Source organism: Dermacentor albipictus, chromosome 4, assembly GCF_038994185.2.
Source record: "Dermacentor albipictus isolate Rhodes 1998 colony chromosome 4, USDA_Dalb.pri_finalv2, whole genome shotgun sequence".
Taxonomy (NCBI): domain Eukaryota; kingdom Metazoa; phylum Arthropoda; class Arachnida; order Ixodida; family Ixodidae; genus Dermacentor; species Dermacentor albipictus.
Genome location: NC_091824.1, coordinates 55,668,619 through 55,691,528, shown reverse-complemented (window position 1 = coordinate 55,691,528; position 22,910 = coordinate 55,668,619). Strand labels below are relative to the sequence as shown.

Below are 22,910 nucleotides of genomic sequence, written 5' to 3'. Positions count from 1 at the left end.
GAAACTTGAGTTAGACATAAAAGTGAACTCTAACTTCCTCTGCCGCACAAGATAAGATGGCACGATAACATATCAGGTAGGAATACAATTTGCGAGAGCCCATGAGGTTTGTGCATGGGCTGTGCATATGTCATTGACAGCTCGAGAAAGAGTCAGAAACATCATGGTCCACCTTCTGTAACTCTAAGGCCGCTCTCCAGTGCCTTATATAGTCATTCCATCATGGACCTAACGAACTAGTAATTAATGTCTGACTACTTCACCACCAGACCTTTGGCCCCCTTAGGGACCCTACCTTAAGAGTAATGTTGAAGGTTAACAAGCAGATGACAAAGGTAATGTTCAGTAGTCTGACAAGGGAAAAAGAAATGATTGCCAGTCAGCCTCTAGAATGTGCAAGAGTATGTTTATCTAGGTCAACTACTCACAGAGGAGCTTGATCATGAGAAAAAAACTTAATGAATAATAAAAATGGGTTGGAGGGCAAGCCTTACTGAATCCTGACTGGGTGGGAACTTACCATTGGCGTTAAAAAAGGAAAGTGTACAGTCATTGCCTTCTACAGGTGCTAACATATGGGGCAGAAAATTGGAGGTTAACAAAGAAGCTCAAGAAAAAGTTAAAGACTGCGCAAAAAGTGATGGAGCGAAAGATGTAAGGCATAATGTTAAGAGGCAGAAAGAGAGCGCTGTGGGTCAGAGTTCAAACGGGGATAGCTGGTATTCTAGTTGATATTAAGGGAACAAAGTTGGAAGGCAATTAAACCTCCAGCTGAAGTCGATGAAACACAGGGTCTTACTGAGGGAGTCGTGGGTGAGATAGAGACGGAGTCTCTGTGCATCGCACTTTATCCTGTAACTCCTCATGTGAGGGAAGTAGGAGTAGCATAAAACTCCAATTCTCTTTACAGTACTATCCTCGAGATTGACCCAGATTTTCACGGTGTGGGGTCTCAAACATGCTCTTGGAACAAAAGAACGACATTGTAGTAGTGCAAACAATCAAAAGGGCATTTGCTGCATCTTTTATACACCAGCATAGTCAACCAAATTACTATTAATAAAACATGCGGACGAGCACTGACGAATCGAGTTCACCGTGACAGGATATCAAGTGAACATGTTTGCGCTCCCCCCCCATGTTGGACAGCAACGCCTAACCGTTCATGTTTACAGTGATGCAAACGGTGGTACATTCAAGCGATTGTGTTTGTCCACCGCAATGTCTCATTCCGAATCTTTTCTTGGGACGGTCCTGCAGAGCACTGCATGCCAGCCAGTATGCAAGATGACTGTGCACACATGCCTCCAACATTAGCCAAAAAAGAAAATTTGGATGATGCTTAACCTTTGCCTTTAAGAGTGGAACGTGATAGCATTCAAAGTAACCCAACTGCTTCTCACGCTTCCCTGCAACTGCAGCGTATGTAACTGTAATTTTTACCGGGAAATGCTTGCAGTAAACGCTATGCATGAAGGCAGGCTTTCTGGTAGAAACACGGCCTCTTGCATGGGCCGCGATGCAGCGGAGGCGAGCGCCATCTAGAAGTGTTTCAAAGAGATGGGTGTGCCTCTCCATAGCCTCAGAGATATTTACAGGCCAGCATGTGCAAATGGAGGAAGGCATGGCCGGTCTATGAATGATATAAACGCTGGAAAAGGGGTTTGTTTGAGTTTTCATGTAACAGAATTAGGTTTTCTTGTACATTCAAATTATAATCCGATGTTATGTCTGCATGTTATGTGTAAGTTTTACTTTATGATTTTTCTATGTATTTTAGCTTGAAAAATTCAATTGGTTCAGTAACTTCCTTGCGTCTCTTTCTATTGTTGAATTCCAATGGTAGATCGCGAGCGCTCGGCCGGATCACGAACGGAGCATGTCACACCGACTGAGATCGCTCTCATCTGCTCACACTATATCTGCGAAGGGAATGTGCGCGCTCCCGCGGGGACACTTAATACAGGAAAATCAAGTGAGAGGGCGCTCGAATAGAGAGAGGAACAAGCGCTTGGAAGCGATACCCACCACCCCATTTCACTGTCTGTGTCAGAAGAATCATCACTCGACTTGGAAATCGTACTGTCTGAGTCGGAGCTGTCTAGGAGGGCGAACAAAATCGCACAGCGCAAAGCGGCGTCCACGTTTCCCATGTTGTCCATAGCTGCCTGTGACCAGAAACAGGCGACCGTGACAGGAAGCAGAGGCGGGTGAAGGAAATACGTCACGAGGACTTCCGGTCAAATCTGCTGATTTCGGTGGAGCAAATATTTTTGCTCCACGGAGCAATCTGGGATCCGCGGCTGGTCCTAATCTGCCATTGGAACACACAGCTCACGCTCCCATTCTGCCATTGGAATAGGATTGCTCCATACAGAGCAGAAAAACTTGATCTGGATCTGCCATTGGAATTCAACATTAGTCTATCATCTTTAATTCCCTGTATTCCTTACCGCAGTACAGGGTAGCCAGCCGGTTTTACACTGGCTAAGCTCCCTGTCTTTCCCTTTCTTTCTGTCTTTCTACTGCACAAACGTGACATGACATCCTACTCATCCAAACTGTGTCAAATGGGTATTTAACAAGTCCTACTGCAGATGTCTAAAAGCATGGCCACTTTCCTAACAACAAAACACCAGCAAATGAGGCAAATTTTTTAATAGAAAGCACATCCAGCTCTTAAGTGTTAGATGTAAGAACGAAGCATGCTTACCTTGATTGGTGAGAAGTGCAGCATGTCGAAGAAGTCCTTGACTCCTTGCTCAGAGAACTGCTCAGCAATTTCCTTCAGTCCGCCTCTGGTCAGTGACCTGTCTTTCTCAAGCAGTTCCTCCTTTATAGTGAAAGAGAACAAAGCTGGCTAAATTTTCTGCTTAAATACAGAAAGAATATCCATCTCAGATAGTCAGCTTGCACAAGCTAGGATGACAGCTCTAAAATATGGCTTCCTCTTTTGTAACAACGGGAAACAAAACTACATTTCAAGAACAGCAAAAAATTGCAAGAACATTAAAAATACAATGCCACTAATGAAATACAAAAATTCCAAGAATACATTATCAGAATCAGAATCTTTTCATTATGCATACAAGAATCATTTACATAGGCAAGGTATATACACAGGGGCTTCCATAGTCATAGATTGAAGAGGAGGGGACCTCCCATATTACTCATACGTTCACTCAATTCATTGTCAGCAGAAACAATAAGAAAGGACAAAGTCACTATGCTATTTAAGAAATAAAGAGTTAAACATGTTGAAGAACTGATGAGTATTGAAGGGACACTAAAGTGAAAAATGATTTCTTCTGCATCAGTAAATTACCGTTCTACAACACCACAAACACCACTCTTACAATGATAAGACGTTTGGCAAGTCAGAAAAAGCGCAAGAACGAAATACGGGTGGTGATGCCTACTTAAGTTTCCGCACCTGGGGGCTGTGACGTCTTGGATTTTGATGGCATCTTCTAGGGCCTACTAATTATATATAGCGGTACAGATTGACCACATTTCTAAAGGAACCAAATATTAAACATGGCAAGTTTAGGGAACCTTTATTCAGCCAACACGGCCCAAATGCGAAAACATACTTTGGAATCCCTGACATCACGCTGACGTACCGGCACTGGGGTTTCGGCGTGAAATTAAAATACTGATACTTGGACCTTCATTTTCTCATGTAATAATCAAACTATTTTTTTTTTAAATGACTGCCTGCCGGGTTCTCAAACAATGCTTCATTAGGTTAAACTGATTTATTGTTTCGCTTTAGTGTCCCTTTAAATACCCTAACCTCCGCTCCCCCCTCCCCCCCCCCCAAAAAAAACAGGGCACCATGTTTTCAGTTTTGTCATGTGGTGCTGCTTAACTGTAAAATTTCAACGTACAATTAATGCGTAATGTTTGAACATTCAAAACATAATTTTCAACAGTTTCTGCGTGTTTCTTTTCCCCTTTCTTTTAAATATTTGCATGGTGACCTCACTTTTTGAGCAACTGGAAAAGTGCCACTTAGTATGTACCACGTGACAGACGGGGAGCAGAATCGTACTTCTTTTTACATACAGTTCTCCACACCATTCATCCCTCCACAAGTATTATACATCACCTTACACCTCATGACGTTGCTGCATCGGCTCAATTATTACGCTGCACATCTACCTGACTTAGTGCTTGCATTTCAGCGTAGCTTGAGAAATGGTGTTGTGCATAAATATAAACAGTGTATGACATTACAGTGTACCACAAGGCTCCGTGCTTGGACCCCTCCTATTTCTATTATATATATTAATGACTTACCTTCCTGTGTTTCATCTCAAATTCACTTATTTACTGACGACTGTGTAATTTACACCGAAATAACTCACGACGAGGATGTAACCAGGCTTCAAGCTGACCTTAATGCTGTTTCTGCATGGTGCAATTCATGGTTAATTTAATTAAATGTTAACAAGTGTAAATTCATGCATGTATCTAAAGCTACCAGTGAACCACCTGTGTACACTCTTAATAACGCTCCATTAGATTCGGTAACAGCTTACAAGTACCTTGGCCTTCACATCACCTCTGATCTCACTCGGAACACCCATATCATCCATATAATGAGTAACGCTAAGTGAATGCTAGGTTACTTATGACGCAACTTTTCCAAAGCACCTTCTTCCTTAAAATAAATCCTCTATAAAATTCTAATACGACCTAAACTTGAGTATGCTGCTTCAATCTGAGATCCAGGTCAAGTAAATCTAATGCACTCACTGGAAATGGTTCAGAATAACTACTTGTTTCATTCTTTCTAACTATAATAGAACCGCGTGTATCAGTGCCATGAAATCTAGCCTTAACATAGCGTCCTTGTCATCAAGTCGCAAAACGTTACGTTTGTGCCTTTTTAATAAATTATTTCATCACCCGCTGCTATGCAACAAACTTATTTCTCCACCTCCGTATGTATCGCCCAGACTAGATCACATTCATAAGTTCGGCATTCCATTATGCAGATCCAACGCTTTTTTGCAGTCATTTGTACCATGCACTTCCAATGAGTGGCATCACCTTCCCGATTTGATGGCCACCATCGCAGATCACCAATTATTCAAGAATGCCATAGCTAGCACTGTATAACTAGGAACTTTTCCTTCACATTGTTCAACCTGTACTCAAAACGCCATAGCTAACACTGTATATCTAGCTGCCATTTGTTAAATGTTTCTGTATATATATATATATATATATATATATATATATATATATATATATATATATATATATATATATATATATATATATATATATATATATATACATAATTTTCTGCATTAGTAACTCCTGTTTGTTGAATTTACCTATTTTGCTTGTAACCACTCCCCTCTATAATGTCGTAACGGCCCTGAGGGTATGCTAAATAAATAGATAGATAAATAAATAAATAAATAAATAAATAAATAAATAAAATATTTCTTTGTACAGAATATAATTAACCGCTTCACTAAAGCTTCACTTCAAGTTGATCCCAACTTGTTCATTGGATCTACCATACATAAATTTTTACTAACCCAAAATACAAATCCAATGGACATCCATATTTGCAACTTACGTGGTTGGCTTCTCTCTCATCCAGGGTGAGGAATGAACCAATGACGTTGATAAAGCATTGGTCCACTCTGGCATGTAACTCCTGAACCAGAACCTTGAAGTACCTGAAATTCAAAAACAGAAGTTACAAAGGTCACAGAGATTTAGAATTTGCCATGGGGCACCATTTAGGGCAAGCACCAGAAGACACTGCAATGATTCAATGCCTCCAAACTCATGCAACTCCTAGCCTAAAGTATTTACTGTAAATCCTTACCGCATTTTCTCGAATAGATTAACCCTTTGCCTAGTGATCAGGACAGAAAGCACCCCCAGAGAACAAGAAAATGTGTGCACATGTAGATAGACCTCTTGTATGCAGATAACTGTGGAAGAGACACTGAAATGAAGCTGAAGCAATGGCAGAATTGATGAAATTACAATAACAGCCCGAAGTTACATGATGATGGCAATACTTATTTACCTGCAGCTTTTTCGTACATTTCTTGCAACTGTCTGTATGTGGATTGCATAATTGGTTTCTTTATCTAAAGGACGACATTTCTTATGTGTAATTTGTAATATTTTTCAAAGCAGACTTCTGTTATTTCTACTTCATTTAACTAGATTTTCTTGTTAATTCAACAGGTTGTGGCCAGTGCCCATGCATTGCTATGTTCCCAAATTTTTGTTATTTCGATCCTAAAATGGGCCTTCACCAAATAATTTGAACTTCATCAGTCAGCACGCACCTGACCCCTACGATGACCCCAATAGCAACCCCTTTAGTGGCAGGGTCTGTCTCGGTAAAGCATAGAGGACAGTGAATGCATCGTACATACGTCATCTCCCATCATTAACTCCTATTTTCAGCCTGCTCTAGGAAGATTTTCAAGCAATAGCTATAGCTGGCAATGTCTGATTATGGTATTTACTCGATTCTGATGCACGTCTTTTTATCAAAAGAATCGAGCTGAAAGTTGCTTGCGTGGTGCAATCGGATAAGAAACCAAAATTGCCTTCATGCTGTTTGTATGCTCTATTGCCTAAAACAGGTGTACTATTGTGAGGCTGACTTCTGATAACTGGCCACCCTTGTGCAACACATATTAAACCCTTGTTCCTTTTTCTCGTTGAAAAATTGGGTGTGCATAGAGTTCTACTTTATTTAGAAGCTTTAATGTTATTTCTACATTACTTTTCTACTTTGGACACATAAAGGGTGGATGAGCATTTGGTTCAGGGGCATGTTAGAATCTGGCAAATACTGTCAAATTAATCAACGGTGTGTTTTGATGTATGTGTTTTGTTTAATTCAACCTGCGGGATAATTCAAGCCATTTCATCGCTTTCGTCACAGTTGACCTTTTTAAGTCTCCACTGCTATCTAGCCTTGTTGGTCTTACTTTCAGGCAGCAGTAACATTGTGGCCCTGCCCTAATGCCCGTGGTAGGCACATTCTTTTCTAGCTCGACAAAAGTTATGGTATATCTTGTGTCTGAATGTGCATGTAGTGCAGGATGTGCTGAAGAAAAGAGTGATCATCCCAAGTAGCATGAGCATGTAGAAAGGGGATGTGCAAAATTCTGCAAGTGTGCTTCCCCACACATCTCTTGACCCACACATGATGGCAGACGTCACCCTAGAAGTGAAAATGAAGTACATGTGCATGATGAGCTGTGATGGTGCCGCTATCCCTGCCACCGTCAACTTTTACACACTGCCGTTTTTTGTAAGCGTACCCTCAGCACAGTGATGCAGTGGGCCATCTTGTGTAGGGCACCCTAACAATGTGGAAAAGCCTACTTCCGGTATTTCTCATATCTCCTATGTAGCTTTGCTTTCTGTCAAAACACCATATCTGGATGGTGGAACTTCTTTGGGAGTTCAGAGAATTAGGCATTACAGCAAGATGTGTACACATTTCCACCGCAAAGGTCTTCATAGTTTTTCAAAAAAGTGCTATGATGTTTTCTTAGTTCCTCTTACGATCATTCTTGCAACAATTTTGAACTTTACTATGCAAGCAGTCTTCAAAGAGTTTTATAAAATAATAATTAGAAAGCCACCAGAATTTAAAATATGCAGTATTGGAGCTCCTCGCACTATCAAAGAAACATGCTTGGCTTCTGTAACTCATCTAACAGGTGCAGAAAGAACTACAAATTTATTTTGCCTTTGAATCATACATAGGGTGCACCTTGGAAGATCGAACTCGCGTTTTTCAGAAAAAAAGATGCTGTCTTTACACGAAAATATACGGTAAAACAGCCATGCCGCAATTATTCAGCAGCCAAATTCAAGTTCAGAGCCATGCTGCTTCAGACAACTACACACTTTTGGCGCATGCCTATCAGCTGTGATAACCCAACCACTCTCAGACAAGAGTTGATCAGATGTTTCACAAATATTAAACAAACAAACAACCAACTTCAAAGCTGTACACATTCTCTAAGAACATGCAGCAGATTCTGTATGTCATGTATATATGGAGGCATATCTTCAAGAACACAGACACGAGGAAATGCATGAGGAAAACAACTCCGTTTCGCAGACAAGCTCCCACCACAAAAACATACCAAACTGCACAGTTTCTACCTTGCTGAAGTGAACAGCACCATATCAATGTTGCCTTTCATGTGAGGATCACAAAACTGATGCTAAAGGCATTAAATACGCTGATAAAGTGGATGACTAAGAGTGAAAAACAGCTGCATATTACAGTTGTTTACAGCTGCAAAAACAGCTGCAGCCCTTATGCACAGCGATTGATTGATTTACTGATTGTAATGCCACAAAGCAACACATGGACATGGTCTGATCAATGTGATCACAGCCTGGAACGCGAGCATTTTTGCATTACAGTCCTACCAGAGAACGGTCACTGTAGCTGAGAATTTAAACACCTGACCTCATCACGAGAATGCCACAGCTGGTTAGCCACTTTGATAAGGGATGAGAATAGTACAAGTTTCGTGCAAAATAACTTTCAGTGATCCTGTGCTTCCCAGAACAATACTTAACCGGCAAAAAATTTTTGTAAACTAAAGTGCCTGACAGTGTTGCTATGCTTTTACTCCACTATACAAAGCAGAACATCAAAACAATATAGCTTTGAATGTTCAGTCACGCCATTCTTTACTGAATGGGTAGCTTCACGGCAATAGTAAGCACAGAGCCTTGAAGCCATATTCTCGTATCCGTTTTAGTCAAATGAGGCCCAATTACACTTTTCAGGTTGTTAAATTTAAAAAGAGTTATTTGTTTTAATCAGACAATTCAAAACTACTTGGCCCTTTTAGGCCAACTTTTAGTATGGTTCAGCATTATGGGTTAGCTTAGATTATATAATGATATCCACATGTCCGCACATGGCCAAAGTGACAAAACTATCCTGTCTGACTGCACCATAAAGAGTGCACAAACATACAGGCCAAGAAAAATAATAGGACATACGATGCAAACCATACCAGCTCACCCAGCTTACTGCTCTTCTACAAATACTGTCCGAGTCATGGTGTCCCTCATACAAACACATTTAGCAATGGCATGCAGGATGACAATTAGCAGACACTTACTTAAATTGCCGGACCTGTGAGTAGTCGAACTGTCGCATTATCACACTGGTCTCAAAGAAGGGCTTGGGAACTAAATCAGAAAGAGATATCAAGTTTCACTTCTTCATATTGAATTTGGAAACAGACAAGAATGTCATGAATAATAAAAAATAAATGTCAAATTACTTGAGCAATCACAAAAGTTAAGCTACAACTGCATTTGAGTGGTTCAACTAGGCTGAAGATGTCATAAAAAGCAACATTTCTGCAACAATCCATGACTGTTTCCACGGCTCAAGTTCTTTAGCAGAGAAAAACTGGGCAATTCATTGATTCTTTTTTTTTTAAGTTTGATGAATATTCAACTTAAGACATGTTGAAGCAGCACTTACTCATGCCCTCTCCCAGGGACCTCCTTACTGTGACAGGGGTCAATATCACAGGGAAAGTGCAATCTGCAATCTGGTTGTCAACCTGTGAGAAAACAATAAAAAGAAACAAAATGAAGCTGTTACCAAATTGTTGGCAATATCTACATGATCAAGTCAGTCATAAGGGCTAGTTGGTCTGCCGAAAGGGAAACTTAGTGGTAACAAATAGTATTGTTACGAGGATGTTGGGAGCAGAGACAGACTATATTTACAACATATATGCAAGCAGTGTCAATGTGGTCAAGACGGCTGACCAACAACAACACGCAGCAGCCAGTGTCTCGCGATCTTCTTTTCTCTTCTTTTATCCTTCTGTAAGAGTATTTAAGGATACATAAGAATTCAAGTACTATAATATTTTCTGGGTACTACATAGTATGAAAGTCCATGTGCACCATCTACCGCATGCCCCGAAATCTAAGATGAAAAAGATTACTTCATTCTTCCCCTTATCAGACTGTACTCATTGAAGCCAGAAATGACAAGGATATGCCACACTGAAAGATACCGAGGATTAAACCATGCATGGGGAGAAGATCAAACTGTGCATAGAGGAAACAAGGCATACAAAAGGGCAAATTTTTGTAAATATTAAAAGCAGAGCAAATGTACAGTGACGAGTAGATTTTCTGTAATATGTTGTATTGTGAAATATGCTAAATGACAACATTTGATGTCAGTGTGAAATTGACATTTACATGAATTGCATTTGCATTTTCTAAAGCATGGGCCCTATAACGTAAAACTATTCCAATATGTTTTTATTCCGTTCTGCTGACGTCAAATTTGCGTAAACGCCGACGCAAGCATCGGGCGGTCACCCGCAGGGTTGTCTGAACAGACCACTCAAGTGCTCTCCTCATTCATAGGAGGTAACTTTTGTTTGCTTGAAAAACCAATAACATTGCCTACACTGAGCGGCTTGTCTTATCTAATTGGCTCACAAGAGGCGAGGAACATGCTCAAGTGGAGGGAGATTTGATGGGGCCAAGCCACTGCACTGAAAATCGATAACCGGATGAAGAGGGTGGTGCCGGTGTCTGCGATTGGTCTGCTTTCCCTTACTTAGTTCGTGGTGGCTGGTAGAAAATCGCGGCGGCATGCAACGGAAGCTTAAGATTGACGCTAAAACGGATCCTCAGGAAAGAAGGGTTGGCAGAGCAAGGTCGTAAACGTGCTGAAAGTGCTCGAAAACGTTACAGGGCAACGTAAAGAGTTTTATAACAATAGCGAATAAACCCATGCTCTCCGGCACATGCAAGTAGCCAGTGCCTGAGCGATTGGCGGCAGCCATCGTTTATTCCTTTCGGAACGGGGCAGCCTGCGGCTATTCAGAAAAAAATTCAGTTTTGTTCGGCATATTAATGCATCTTGAACGCGCGCACGTCACTTTGACGCAGTGAGTTCTCGTGGTTTTGTGACGTTGCGTGACAGGTAGGTGAAGCGTCTGCAGCCCGAAAACATTTGACCAATAGCCGAGGGATAATGGTGAAAAAGCGTCGAATCAGAAATAACTATCTTTTTTTGTTGGGTCAAATCTTGCATAATCAGTGTGTACACGTCATATCAGATGGGGAGCTATCGCGGTTTTCGTCACGTCGCGTGACAGACAGGTGAAGTGGGGGTGGTTCCAAAAAGTTTTTGACCAATCGCGGAGGGCTGATTGCAAAATTGGAATAGAGAAGTTTGGAATAGTTTTACGCTATAGCACCCCATAAAGCTCATGCAATGAACAATGGCTGAAATTGAAGTTTATCAGGTGTCTGACATAGCTACAGCCTACTATAATCCCTTATTTTGCTAACAATAAAGTTTATCATAATAGTCATTGACATATTGAGCAGAAAAACCTCAAATTAACTTGGAGCACACTTAACTGTAACTGTCGATGATGAGGTAGCTTGTGACACATGGACTTGTTTATCTTTTTCGGGGAAGCGCTTTTCGCCATCTAACCAATGCTATCACTCAGTGCAGGACGCGCCTGCATGTATCGAAACTTTCTGGAATGTTATAGATTGTTCTATCTGCTGTCTGTTGTCACCGAACCTTGTATAATCTGATTGCACGTATGCGCGACACAAATGGTGTAGAACTTTCTGGAAGACATGCGGGCATGAGCGATTACTCTGGAACGTTTGATGGCTTGTGTATGAAAGCCGATGCGCTGGACCAGTAGATCAGGTTTCGACCATTGCCGACTGCGTTCGCCCCTATCGTTATGCTTTAAGCGTAGCCCGTTTTTGTGGGCCCAATAAAAGTTAGTTTCGTCTTTCACAGTATTGCTGTTGTGTTCTTTACCATCACTACTATGTGACACTTAATATCACGAGCATCCTCTGGTGCCGAATGACAATTTGTCAGTTTTTGGCAATTTTCTCACATTTGTGTGCATGCTCAGTTTCTTGTAATATTGAGAAGAAAATAATACACAATTACTTCTGCCAAATTCTTTGCACTTCTAAAAATTTTGGAAAAAATTTGTCAAGCGGTTAATTACCTCAGTACATGGCTGTTTTAGTATTTCACACTGAAATATGAAAGGACACTGCAATTTCTGGCTGTGTCAAGAAACTACGATTTCAAAAATGGTCACCTGAAGCAAGTGGAGCTTGGCGTGAACCATAGTCTGGTGTTGAGACTTCTTGTACGTAGCCCAAATGCCAGGCCTGGCAAGGCGCCGCAGGTCTTTCTTGGGATTCGACATAACCTTCATCTGCTTGAAGTCCACCTGGAAACAGCAAGGTTCAAACAAGAATGCCTGCTTTCTAGCAGAATGCTTTAGCACTGAAAGGGCTCCAACTGTACGTTACCAGCCGCCATACAAAGAAAAGATCGAAGAAGAAAACAACCATGTGAGCTGTAAAATACAGACTACACATTATTTGGCAGAATCTCGGTGATAAAATCATGCCTGATACAAATTTTGGGATGATACAAATTTTTCAAACGTCTCTGCCCAAGTCCATTAACTTACAATGTGCTAAATTTTAACTGTTGTAAACCCCTTTTCATGCCGCTGCAGATGATACAAACAATCGAGCCGCTGCGCGATCCCCGGCTGGGCCGGTAAGCAGGCGCCAGCGTGCAGATAGTGCCAGGTACTGTTGTAAGACTGGCAGTGTAACCACTTCGATACACCGGTCACATTCCTGTTGCTAGAGCGATCTACGCAACTTCCCCATGGCTCCACCCCCACACGAACACCCCCACCCTCTCAAAAAAAAAAAAAAAAGCTTTTGTTTTGTGCAGTACATGCAACTTGTTGGCTGTTTTCAAATACCTTGTAACATTATCTGGAGCCGCCGATCACACACGACTCAGTCTTGCCACATAAGCAAGATTGGTGGCATTTGCTTCCACATGTAGCTTTATCTCTCTATTCCACATCCTCCATCATCTTTGGTGCTCAATGACACTTTGATACTTTTCTACCTTTGCACCCGTCAGACTGTACGACACAAAGTAGCTTTGCCGCCACAAAGAGAAGTAAACAGATTCCCTTATGTTGCACAAATCATGTCCTTATCACAGTTGGCCAGCAGCTAGGATGCAGCAACAAAAACGAGATAATCAGGCAGATGTCGAAATGTCGGCCTTGGAAAATGCAAAGTGTGCAGCTCACTGCAGCCAAAATGTGCACTAAACAAACGCACCAGCGATTCAAATTCGCGTCAACCAATAGGAGTGCTCCCTGTGTACCACGCGACTGCAGTAATGAATTTTGCAGTAATTAATGAAGTTTCTGCTTTTTGCACTTGCTTTTGTTGCTTTTTATTTCTGAATGAAGAAATGCAGTGCTGGATCTAGCTGAATCTTCAATGTCTTGTATTTATGGTGACACCAAGATGGTGGCGCTGGGTCAGCACAAAGCCGTGCTTGCGCAATCAATGGTGCTATAGCACCTTCAAGAGCCAGATCTTTTTCCCGATTTCGAAGACGACATACAACATAAGCGCAGTTTTCTTGAATTCTGCTGCGTATTTTTTATGTATATAAATATTTCACAGTGAGATGAAGGAAGGATTGCACAGTTAAATATTATAAAAATATTCTTTGAGCAAATGCCCAGCCTATGCTCGCATGCCTATGCTCGGATGCCCAGCTTTTCTAAAAAGGGCATGGCTTCTTGTAAGCCCATAGCATATAGGGATGTTCCTACTTATGCCTAGTCACCGGCTCATCGTTTCATCGACATCATTCATTCTTCGTATTCCCACATCTTCACCACGTGCGCTATCAGCGAACATTCCTCGAATGGAGCCCAAGCGTCCCCCTTCTCCGCCTTTGAAGAGCGCATTGCAAGTCTGCAAGGCAAGACTGCAGAGAGCCGCCGGGTGTGACACCGCGACACGGGTGCCAACCATTGGCCGAAAATGGCGTCATCTGAGCGGACTAAATGGCCTTACACAACGCTTCAATCGTAAGTTTGGGGAGATGCTTCCCATGTACGTCGCCTCCTACCACGGAAATTGGGAGGAGGCCATTTCATTGCCACATCCCACCTTAATTTCCCAATTTTTTAGATGTTCTTGGGTGATATGAATTTCAAGTGATACAAGGTTTTGCAACATCCCGAGAGATTCATATAACTGAGATTCTACTGTATAGTGCTCAAGAATCTTAACTGCATGGATCCCACATCACAAGTTCATAAGCAGTTTGCGCCGATCGCTACTATTAAGCAATCGAGAAACCCCGAAAATAAGTCCATGAGCTATTGAGACAAGACATGTTATAGTGCTTGCAAGCATATAGTCAGTCCATTTGGATCCTCTGTCATTAGTTTACATGGAGCTTTTTGAGATATCAGGGGCGAAGCACTATTTTGGCCAGTTCCTATATAGGCTTCAGTTCTAGAGTGAAGTTATGATGGATGAGCTCCAATATTTGTAAGTACAGAATATTTTATTTTGTAACAAAAATACTACGCATACTTCATCCAGTATCAGTTTCATTAATGGCCTGTCTTCGAAACACTGAATCTATGATGCTCCGAATTGGAGCTCATTCATACTTCCCAAATCTGTAAAAAAGAACAGTCCCCACGGTGGTACATTTCAGTTGCTTGCGAGAATAACGAAGGCCAAAAACAGTAGGAAATGAAATAGATTGTCACAAAACATGGCTCCCAGTTCAGAGTGCCTGTGTGCGACAACATGGCCACCTGGCATGCCTCACCTCGTTGCCATTGACCATGAGCACAGAGGGAGGGTCTCTGTCCAGCCGGCGCAGATTGTTGTAGCGCTGGTACTGTAACTCCAACTGGTTCGACTCCTTGGTGGACACAGCCTTGTAGTAGTTCTTCGTCTCCTTCTTGGATTCCCACTTCACACCAGAACTGCATTTCAACGAGGGGCACAAACTACAGTTAATCTTCAATATAACAAACCTCAGTATAACAAAATTCACTATATAAATAAGTATTTAATTTTTCATAACTTTTTTCCATAGAGCACCATGTATTTAGAATCTCAATACAACGAAGTGTGTGAATGTGTGTCCAGCAAGCATTCACAATATGAGCAGAGCAGTTGTCGACAACCAGTAGAATTCTTTGGTCATCCCTCCTCATTTGGTCGTCGAGTTTGATGAGCCACTCGGAAAAGAGTTCACTGGTCATCCAGGCTCGTTTGTTGGCGTGGTAGTCGTGCGGTAATGACATGATGTTTTTCATGCAGCGAGGCTTCGCGTACTTGCCGATGATGAGCGGTTTAATTCTCTTCGTGCCTGTTGCATTGCAGCAGAGCAGGACTGTCAAGTGAAAATGCGACTTCAATCCCTCCTTTGCACTGCGGCCCTTTGAAGTGCATCTTCCGGTCTGGCAGGAGCGGATAAAAACATGCGGTCTCACCCGTGTCGAAAATATCGTCTTCAGAGTACGGTTCAGCCACCTATAGAAAATGATCATTGCGCCAGGAATCCACGCCTTCTTTGTCAGCAGCCTTTTCCTCACCCAAGACTACCTGCCAAGTTATCCCGTTCCTTTGGCGGAAATGAAAAGGCCAACCCGCACTGGCGTCGAACCCAGTTATTTCAAGTGCATTGGCAAATTCATGGGCTTTTTCTTGGAGCATTGGGCCAGACACAGCAACGTTTTGCAGTCTGACATTTTGAAAGCTTCCCAGTCGCAGCCGTTTCCTCGTAGGAGCGAGTTGCAATTCCCAGTGAAGCTTGACAATCTTGTCTCGATCCTTCATAATGGTTGCAACGGTCGATGGGGTTATGCCATGCTGTCTGGACACGTCGATTTGCTTTTTCCCTGCATCAATTTCCTGCAATAATGCGTAAAATTTGTCGTGCAGCGAAAACAGCTTTCGCTTCTTCTTGGTGCCGTCACTAGCTGCATTCATCGTTGGATCTCGCACTGACATCGCCAAACCTTCGTCGTGAAATTCTTGGTAAAGTTTGTGATGAAGCAGTTGGCACTCCATATGGTGACAATGATAGCTACTGCGACATGGTGATGATGATAGCAACTGCACTCGCGGTTTCTGTTTCATGCGAGAGTTGCGGCGCTGGTACATTTAGCTGAATTCGTAATACTGATGTTCCTTGGTTATAAAGGGTAAAATAAACTATGTACGTGCGTTATTCTGAAATATGCACTGTATTGAAATTCGCAGTTCTGAAATATTTTTACATTGAAGATATAGGGTATCTGGCGAGGATATCTAAAATATTCGTAAATTTTAGAAATTCGTTAATCGGATTTGTAGTAACGAGATTTGACTGTAGCATGCTCTGCTACTTAACTTTTCATGTTTTATAAAAGTCTACTAAGCCTACTGGGATGAATGTTTATCACAGTTCTGCTGCAATTTTTTGGTTTGACAGCCTTCAGTTTACAGCATAAATTACTCTACATCTATTAAAAAAATATTTGCATTTACACATAGTGACTATTTGATTCGAAGACCAAGATGAATTTGGTAATACTTCATTCATTATTCAAAACATTAAACAATTCGTACATCCTTAAAGGCAGAAAAAAGAAATCATGGGAACAAAGTGCGAAGAAGTGTGGCACAAAACAGGCCAAGCATTGTACTCAAATTGTCTAGCTGCTCTGTACTGAGTATCATGCCTGCAACACATACAACTTAACATTTTATCAGAGCTAGCAGTTTTTGCGCTTGATGTGCATACTAACCCTGTGATGGAGATGTAAATGATCTCTCTCCTGGGTGTGGCAGTAACCAGAGAGATGCCAACGGCTTGCACGTTCAGCACCATGTCATAGATGTTCCGCTCCAATGCTCCAGACTAAAAAACACAAATAAGCATGTCAGGAAAGCAAATCCAAGAGTGACAATGTAAATTAATATTTTGAGAACAAGATGTGAACAAGTGATTAGACGTTTGGAGCACAATGATAACAGTTTTCATTAGCGAACGGGCGTACGAGTACAGAAAATCATGCAGCCAGATTGAACCCAGTCTCATTTATTTCCTCACATGCACACAACAAGCTGCGCTAGAGTTAATGAACCAAAAGGACCACTGATTTATCTCAAAGCAACACATGGGATATAATAGACACTGTGATGAAGGCTTCCTGATAAATTTTCGCTACCTGGGATTATTCAATGTGCAACCATATTGCGGTGCACAAGTATTTTTGCAATCTTCCCCTGTTAGAATGTGGTCACCGCAACCAGAAGTAAAACACACTAACTTGTACTCAGCATCAAAATGCCATAGGCACATCCACCATGGCATTGGCATAGTCAGGTGGGAGGTTTGGGCGGACGAACCCTCCCCTCCACCCCCCCCCCCCTACACACACTCGCATAAAAGGCATCAAGAACGAAGTTGAAGAAAAATTACAGACATAGGGAGAATGGCTCATCACTGCCCAGTCACTCAATACCAGATGGCCGTGGCTGTCACCTAGCTAAGGTTCCCCTACCCTGTCATAGCATGCACTGCTTGATGCTGACGGCCTATCCTAACTAAATGTCTCGGCAAATCTCTCACAGTTACTAGCCCTAATTTTACTGTGAACTACGAATTCTGCAATTTTAATAAAGGCTTCTAACACAGAAAGCAGCCCTGCTTCAGACTGTCAGCCTCATCAATTCACAAGTGTTCTCAAATAACAATAAGCGCTATGTGATGACCACAATACAATGATAGCAAGTTACTTCCAAACATCTCTTTATATAAGCTGGACAGCAGGCCACTGAAAGTGAGTGAAACTTGCATTATATAACACTATCAAAGTTCTAGTGCAAAGGTTTGTTCCTGTATGTTTAAATGTAGAATAATATAGCATGCCTACAAGGCCAAAGGTGAGACTGAGTGATAGGTGACTTGTGAAATAGTGCCCGCCCTCTTCCATACATTGCCTTGGCCAAAGCCCTCTCTAGAAGACCTGGTTGGAAAACAATGCATATCTCCACTTTTACCTGGGCTGCAACAAGTATGGGCTGCAAACAAGAAGACATACGACAGTGCACTGTCTTGTTTTTTTCAGCCCTTTTTTTAATGCCGTTCATTTTTCCAAGTCACGTACCAACTAGGTCATCAACATACGTTTATAAATACATCAATTTGTAAATGAAATGTTAGTTTTTTTTAATACCATCATTTTTAAAAATAGCATAAGAACGATAGCATAATTTGATATTAAGTGGCTGCGTCCCTTAGCAATGAAAAGCTTTTGTCAGAAATTAAGCAAGTGTTGTTTCAGCAACACAAAAATGTGCATTCTCGTTGTTAAAGCATTCTTGTCCGGGGAATGCTTGTCCGGGGAATGGCCGGGAAGTAGTGGCCGGCAAAGAACCCCCCTCCCCCCCCCAAATAAATTTTGGCTACCCCACTGCACCATGGCAGCTGCACAGGTCACCCACAAAAGTCAGTCACTAAAGTGCTACCAAAAACAACATTAACTGAACAAAATGTGCTCATTTCCAAGCTTTTATATATAGGATCAGCAAACCCACACCAACAGTGCAGTGACTCAGTCTGATGGCTGAAAGCACTTGCTTTCAAGCCAGAGGTAAGCCAGCAAAACCATTCCAATAATAACCTACTGATTGTGCAAGCTATGGACACATGAAACAGCATGCCCTTTTTGCTTTTCACTAGATGTTGTGTCGTAATATGGAACTCAAGCTTCTTTGCATAATTTTACCGCTAGCATTGAGTCCATCCAATGATGCTGGGTACCTTGCCTTTTTTCTTTCCTTTCTCCGTTCTTCTTTATTATTTTTATTATTTTCAACCGATGTGCAAAGAATACATGCATGAGGGAAGCAATGGTCTCCAATTTTTCCATTTTTTCCTACAAAAGCCCACACCAATGCCTAGGACTTACGCGAGTGGGCACCGGACACCAAACCCACAGCTGAAGCAGCCCCCAACAGCCAATGCTCCAACACTGACCTCTTGTATCTTAAAAACCAGGCCCGAGTCTTCAGTGAAGAGCAGTGTTCGCTGCCTGCCATTCAGGAATGCAATCCAAAACAGCTTGCGGTCATCCTTAAGCTGGATCTGGTCGCAGTCATCCTGCAAACAAGTCATCACATGTGGACAGCTGCCTTGGACACCGGTGAAAAGCAATACCATATTTACACAATTTTAGGTAGACTCAAGTATGAGTCGACCCCCTCTTTTCGCATGGCAAGAGCAAAAATAAATAAAAAAGGGCATACATATTGATGGATGCATGATGCATTCTACAGCTACACTTTATTAGTTGCTGGACTACCTCACTCGTTCCATCGTTTTCACTAGAGCTGCTGTCATCACCGCTGCTACAGTCCCACAACACATTGCGGTGCAGCGAAATCCTGCACTTCACAAATGACTGTACAACAACATTGCATGGAACAACAGCTGTGAATGCCGAAAGCACAGAAACGCACAAAGCCATCACAAGCTCGGTTGGCATAAGTTTGCAGTCTTCTGCTGACAACCACTTGTACTCACGGCAGAGCAGGTAATAAAACCCTTGTTTACACAAACATAGAGACGTTAAAGTTGGCCCGTCCAAGCGCCGAAAAACCTCGAGCCTGTGTATATGCCCTCTCCACAGCTCTGCTTTCAATTTGGCTGTGAGGTGGCCACGAAAGGAGTCTTGAGGAGATTGGGTATGTGATCTGGGGGGGAATGTGATCTGACCTGAGGCTGGGGGCATCCCTTAAGGGATGCCCCCAGCCTCAGAAGCCACACCAGGTGGTGCCATTTGACCACCATGTTATCCGTCATGTAGCACAACTACACCTTGGTGGAATGCTTCCGATGACATCGCCTTTCACTTGAAGACAATGTATCGGTGGAGTGTTGTACCGTTTGCCAAGCATGACAGCGTGACAGCAAACCGAAGCTTTTCACTTCAGTTGTGAGGAGCTCCACCTCACAAGCTCCCTTGAAGGTCAACCATTGCGTTGCTTGTCATGTCAAAATACATGGGAGTTGGATCGGCGTTGCCAACCTGACCGAGCAAGTATTGTCCTGAGTTGTGGAGCTTGAGAAAGTGCCTATGGAAGGAGAGGACTTTCTCCTCGTATGTGGCAGGCAGCTTCTGGCACACACCGGTATGCTGACATAGAGAGAAGACGGCCATCTTCAAAAACTTTGATGCCCAAGACTTGCTGGCCTTGAAGTTTAATCTAAGTACCTCCACTTTCGAAGCAAAGATCCGGGCTTGTTGCGTGACCATGTCACATGTCACTGGCAGGGACGGACCGCGTATTTCAGTGACACAAGCCGCAAGCTTCACCTTGAGCTCCGGTTAACATCCAGACTTTGGCCTGCAGAAACCTCTTCGCTTGCCATCACAGCTGAAAATTTTGCCTCACTGCAGCTGTCACACCACCTGTTTCTAAACGTTGAACTTGTGGCCCACCGCACAGTTGTTTGCTTTTTCGGCGTTATGAATGGCAACTCTCTTGGCCATCGCTGTGAACAAGTGCCGAATGCTTATGGACCTGGAGCACTCATGACAATCGATGAAGCACAACAATAAAACATGGCTGGCAGTGAAGTCAAACGCCTCAAACAAAAAGAAATGCTTAAGCAGCTGTTAGTTCTTCAGTAACTATTGATACTCCCAAGAAAAGTTACTGTTCTGAGTGTCGGTGTCATCGTGACTGGAACAGCAGCTTTTCCATCAACTATCGACGCTCCTGTGAGCATCATATTCGCAGTAAAAAATAGTTCGGAAAAAAAAAAAAGGATCCTCCAGAACAAGCATGTGGAAAGCAAACATAAAATTGTAACCATGTCACAGTGTCCCTCATCTTTTTCCTGTCTCACCTTTAATGGCAGTGCCATGCTTTGGTTTCAATGGTAAGTTTAAAATTTTTTAAAAATATACGTCGACTTACAACCATGCGACCATGTGAATATGGTACTAAGACACATTCCGTTTACCCTGTATCAAAGTCTCATTTCAAAAGCATGCGATGTAAGCAAAGTAGCGAGAGAGTATACTAGACATGAAGTGTCAATTTACCTTGTCACGTTATATGGACATACATTCATCACATGTACCAGGTGGCCATGCGCACAATAACCAGTCTTTATTCAAAATTTTCGCAATTACTTTTCATATAACCTTTTCTCTTATACATTTTCTCTCATAACAACTGAAATAATAAAACAAAATTATGGTTTCAGAATTAGTGCCGACAGTGCCCTGGATATATATATATATTTTTAAGCACTGCTGCCGAGGTTACACACTTCGACACAGTAAAGTGAGTTGGACGAATGCACCCATTGGAGAGTCCATTCTACAAGTGTCACTAAACATTTCTGTCTATCAGCCTGCATATGACACTGATGCTGAAGTGCACCCACTCAAAGTGACACTAAATTTTCCCGTCTGAGTGGGTTCAAGCGATAGTTGACAGTAACTGTTGCAACTAATAGTCTTCCAAATAAATAAAACAAAAAAACACGGAAGGCCTGAAAATTTGTCCACTTTATATACAAAGAAAAAGGTTAGGGAAATGAACTTGTAAGAACGCACCATAAGCAGCTCAAGTTTATTGAGCTTGGCACAGTCGGCAGGGCCCCACAGGAGGCAGCGCTTTGACATTGGATTGTCCCAGGTGTAGTGCGCTGCCGTCTTGGGTGGCAGGGAGTATATGGACATGTCCCTGTAACCACTGCGCGCGCAGAGAATCGCATTCAGCAAATGCAACTTCATGTGCAGTACTCACAACTGCCCAGATAAACAAGGTTGCCAGACAAACAAAGAAAGAGTAGCCAAGAAGTAGCCAAACTGGGTTGTCAATGAGCAAATGAGCAAAATAGTCAAGAGATTGTAGCTGGACTGACAAAACGACCGCATCATGGAAACTCTGTGCCAGCAGAACTTGTTCTGAGCCTCGTTGGAGACTGCTGAAGGACATGTTTACTGCTGAAAAGATGGGGCACAGACGGAAACAAGAACGATGACACCGGCGGAGTTGTCATTTTTGTTTTCGCCAGTGTTTCGTCGTTTTAGTGGTAAGCATGTCCTCTGTGCCAGTAACTGAGCCTGTGAGGTGGCTTTAACTTATCGTCATGGGATTGAGAGTGCTTCATGTCAGCAATTATCTCCGAAAAGAGAAATATATCTGGAGCGGCATATAGAATCATAGTGCTATATAGCGACTATATAGGGACATGACTACAAAAAATAAAGTACAGTCATACCTCACATAACGAAATGGGATAGTGAAAGCTCATTACTACAAACACCAAATTAACAAAATTTTCAGAAATCTCCTGTTGACTTTTTATACTTTCAGTAAAAATATTTCAGTACTATGAACTTCAGAATAATGATCGTTATTCAGTCTCCATGTCATGTTAACAACACCTCAGCACTATGAACTAATATTCAGAAATTTGGAGATTCTTATATTTTCATGTATCCTTCACGGCAGCTGGAACAGTAGGCTAGCAGACGAAAAGGTGCAGATAGTTGATGCCGTGTTGCATGGGTTCGGAAAACCAGAGACTGTGCCCGAGAAAACAAAAAAAAAAAGAGAGAGAAAGAAAGAACGCGGCCGAGAACCTCTTCTTTTTTTTTCCTATTACAGAGGCAACGACTCCTCAGGTCTTGCAAGCACATGATCCACCCAGACAAGTGTCACTTAGCAACCGAGGCGCGCCTCTTCCTTCTTTCACACTTTTGCGGCCATACTAGCTACTCTCGTGGAGAAATGTAACCTTCCTACCAGCAGGGATAACACACGATGGCACTCTGTACATTCCGGACGAAGCCATTTGCGTACACCTGCGCTTTGAAATAGTTCAGGTATCCGCCTCGAGTAAGACAGTTGAGGTGACCACGGCGGCAAGGAATTTGAAAAACAAACAAACAAACATACAAACAAACAAA

At 42.3% G+C, this 22,910-nt stretch overlaps 1 protein-coding gene across 2 annotated transcripts in view; it reads right to left on the bottom strand.

Annotated features, from left to right (window-relative positions):
- Vps13 (vacuolar protein sorting 13C) overlaps positions 1-22,910 on the bottom strand; it is a 240,439-nt gene that overhangs the window by 17,800 nt on the left and 199,729 nt on the right. For both annotated transcript variants that reach the window (XM_070536982.1, XM_070536983.1), the window contains 9 exons: positions 21,549-21,687; positions 18,956-19,078; positions 16,719-16,831; positions 14,747-14,906; positions 12,162-12,296; positions 9,527-9,608; positions 9,156-9,225; positions 5,600-5,702; positions 2,714-2,833 (listed from right to left, as the gene is read on the bottom strand). In XM_070536982.1, coding sequence (XP_070393083.1) covers positions 2,714-2,833; positions 5,600-5,702; positions 9,156-9,225; positions 9,527-9,608; positions 12,162-12,296; positions 14,747-14,906; positions 16,719-16,831; positions 18,956-19,078; positions 21,549-21,687 — 1,045 coding nt within the window. The remainder of the gene's footprint in view (positions 1-2,713; positions 2,834-5,599; positions 5,703-9,155; positions 9,226-9,526; positions 9,609-12,161; positions 12,297-14,746; positions 14,907-16,718; positions 16,832-18,955; positions 19,079-21,548; positions 21,688-22,910) is intronic.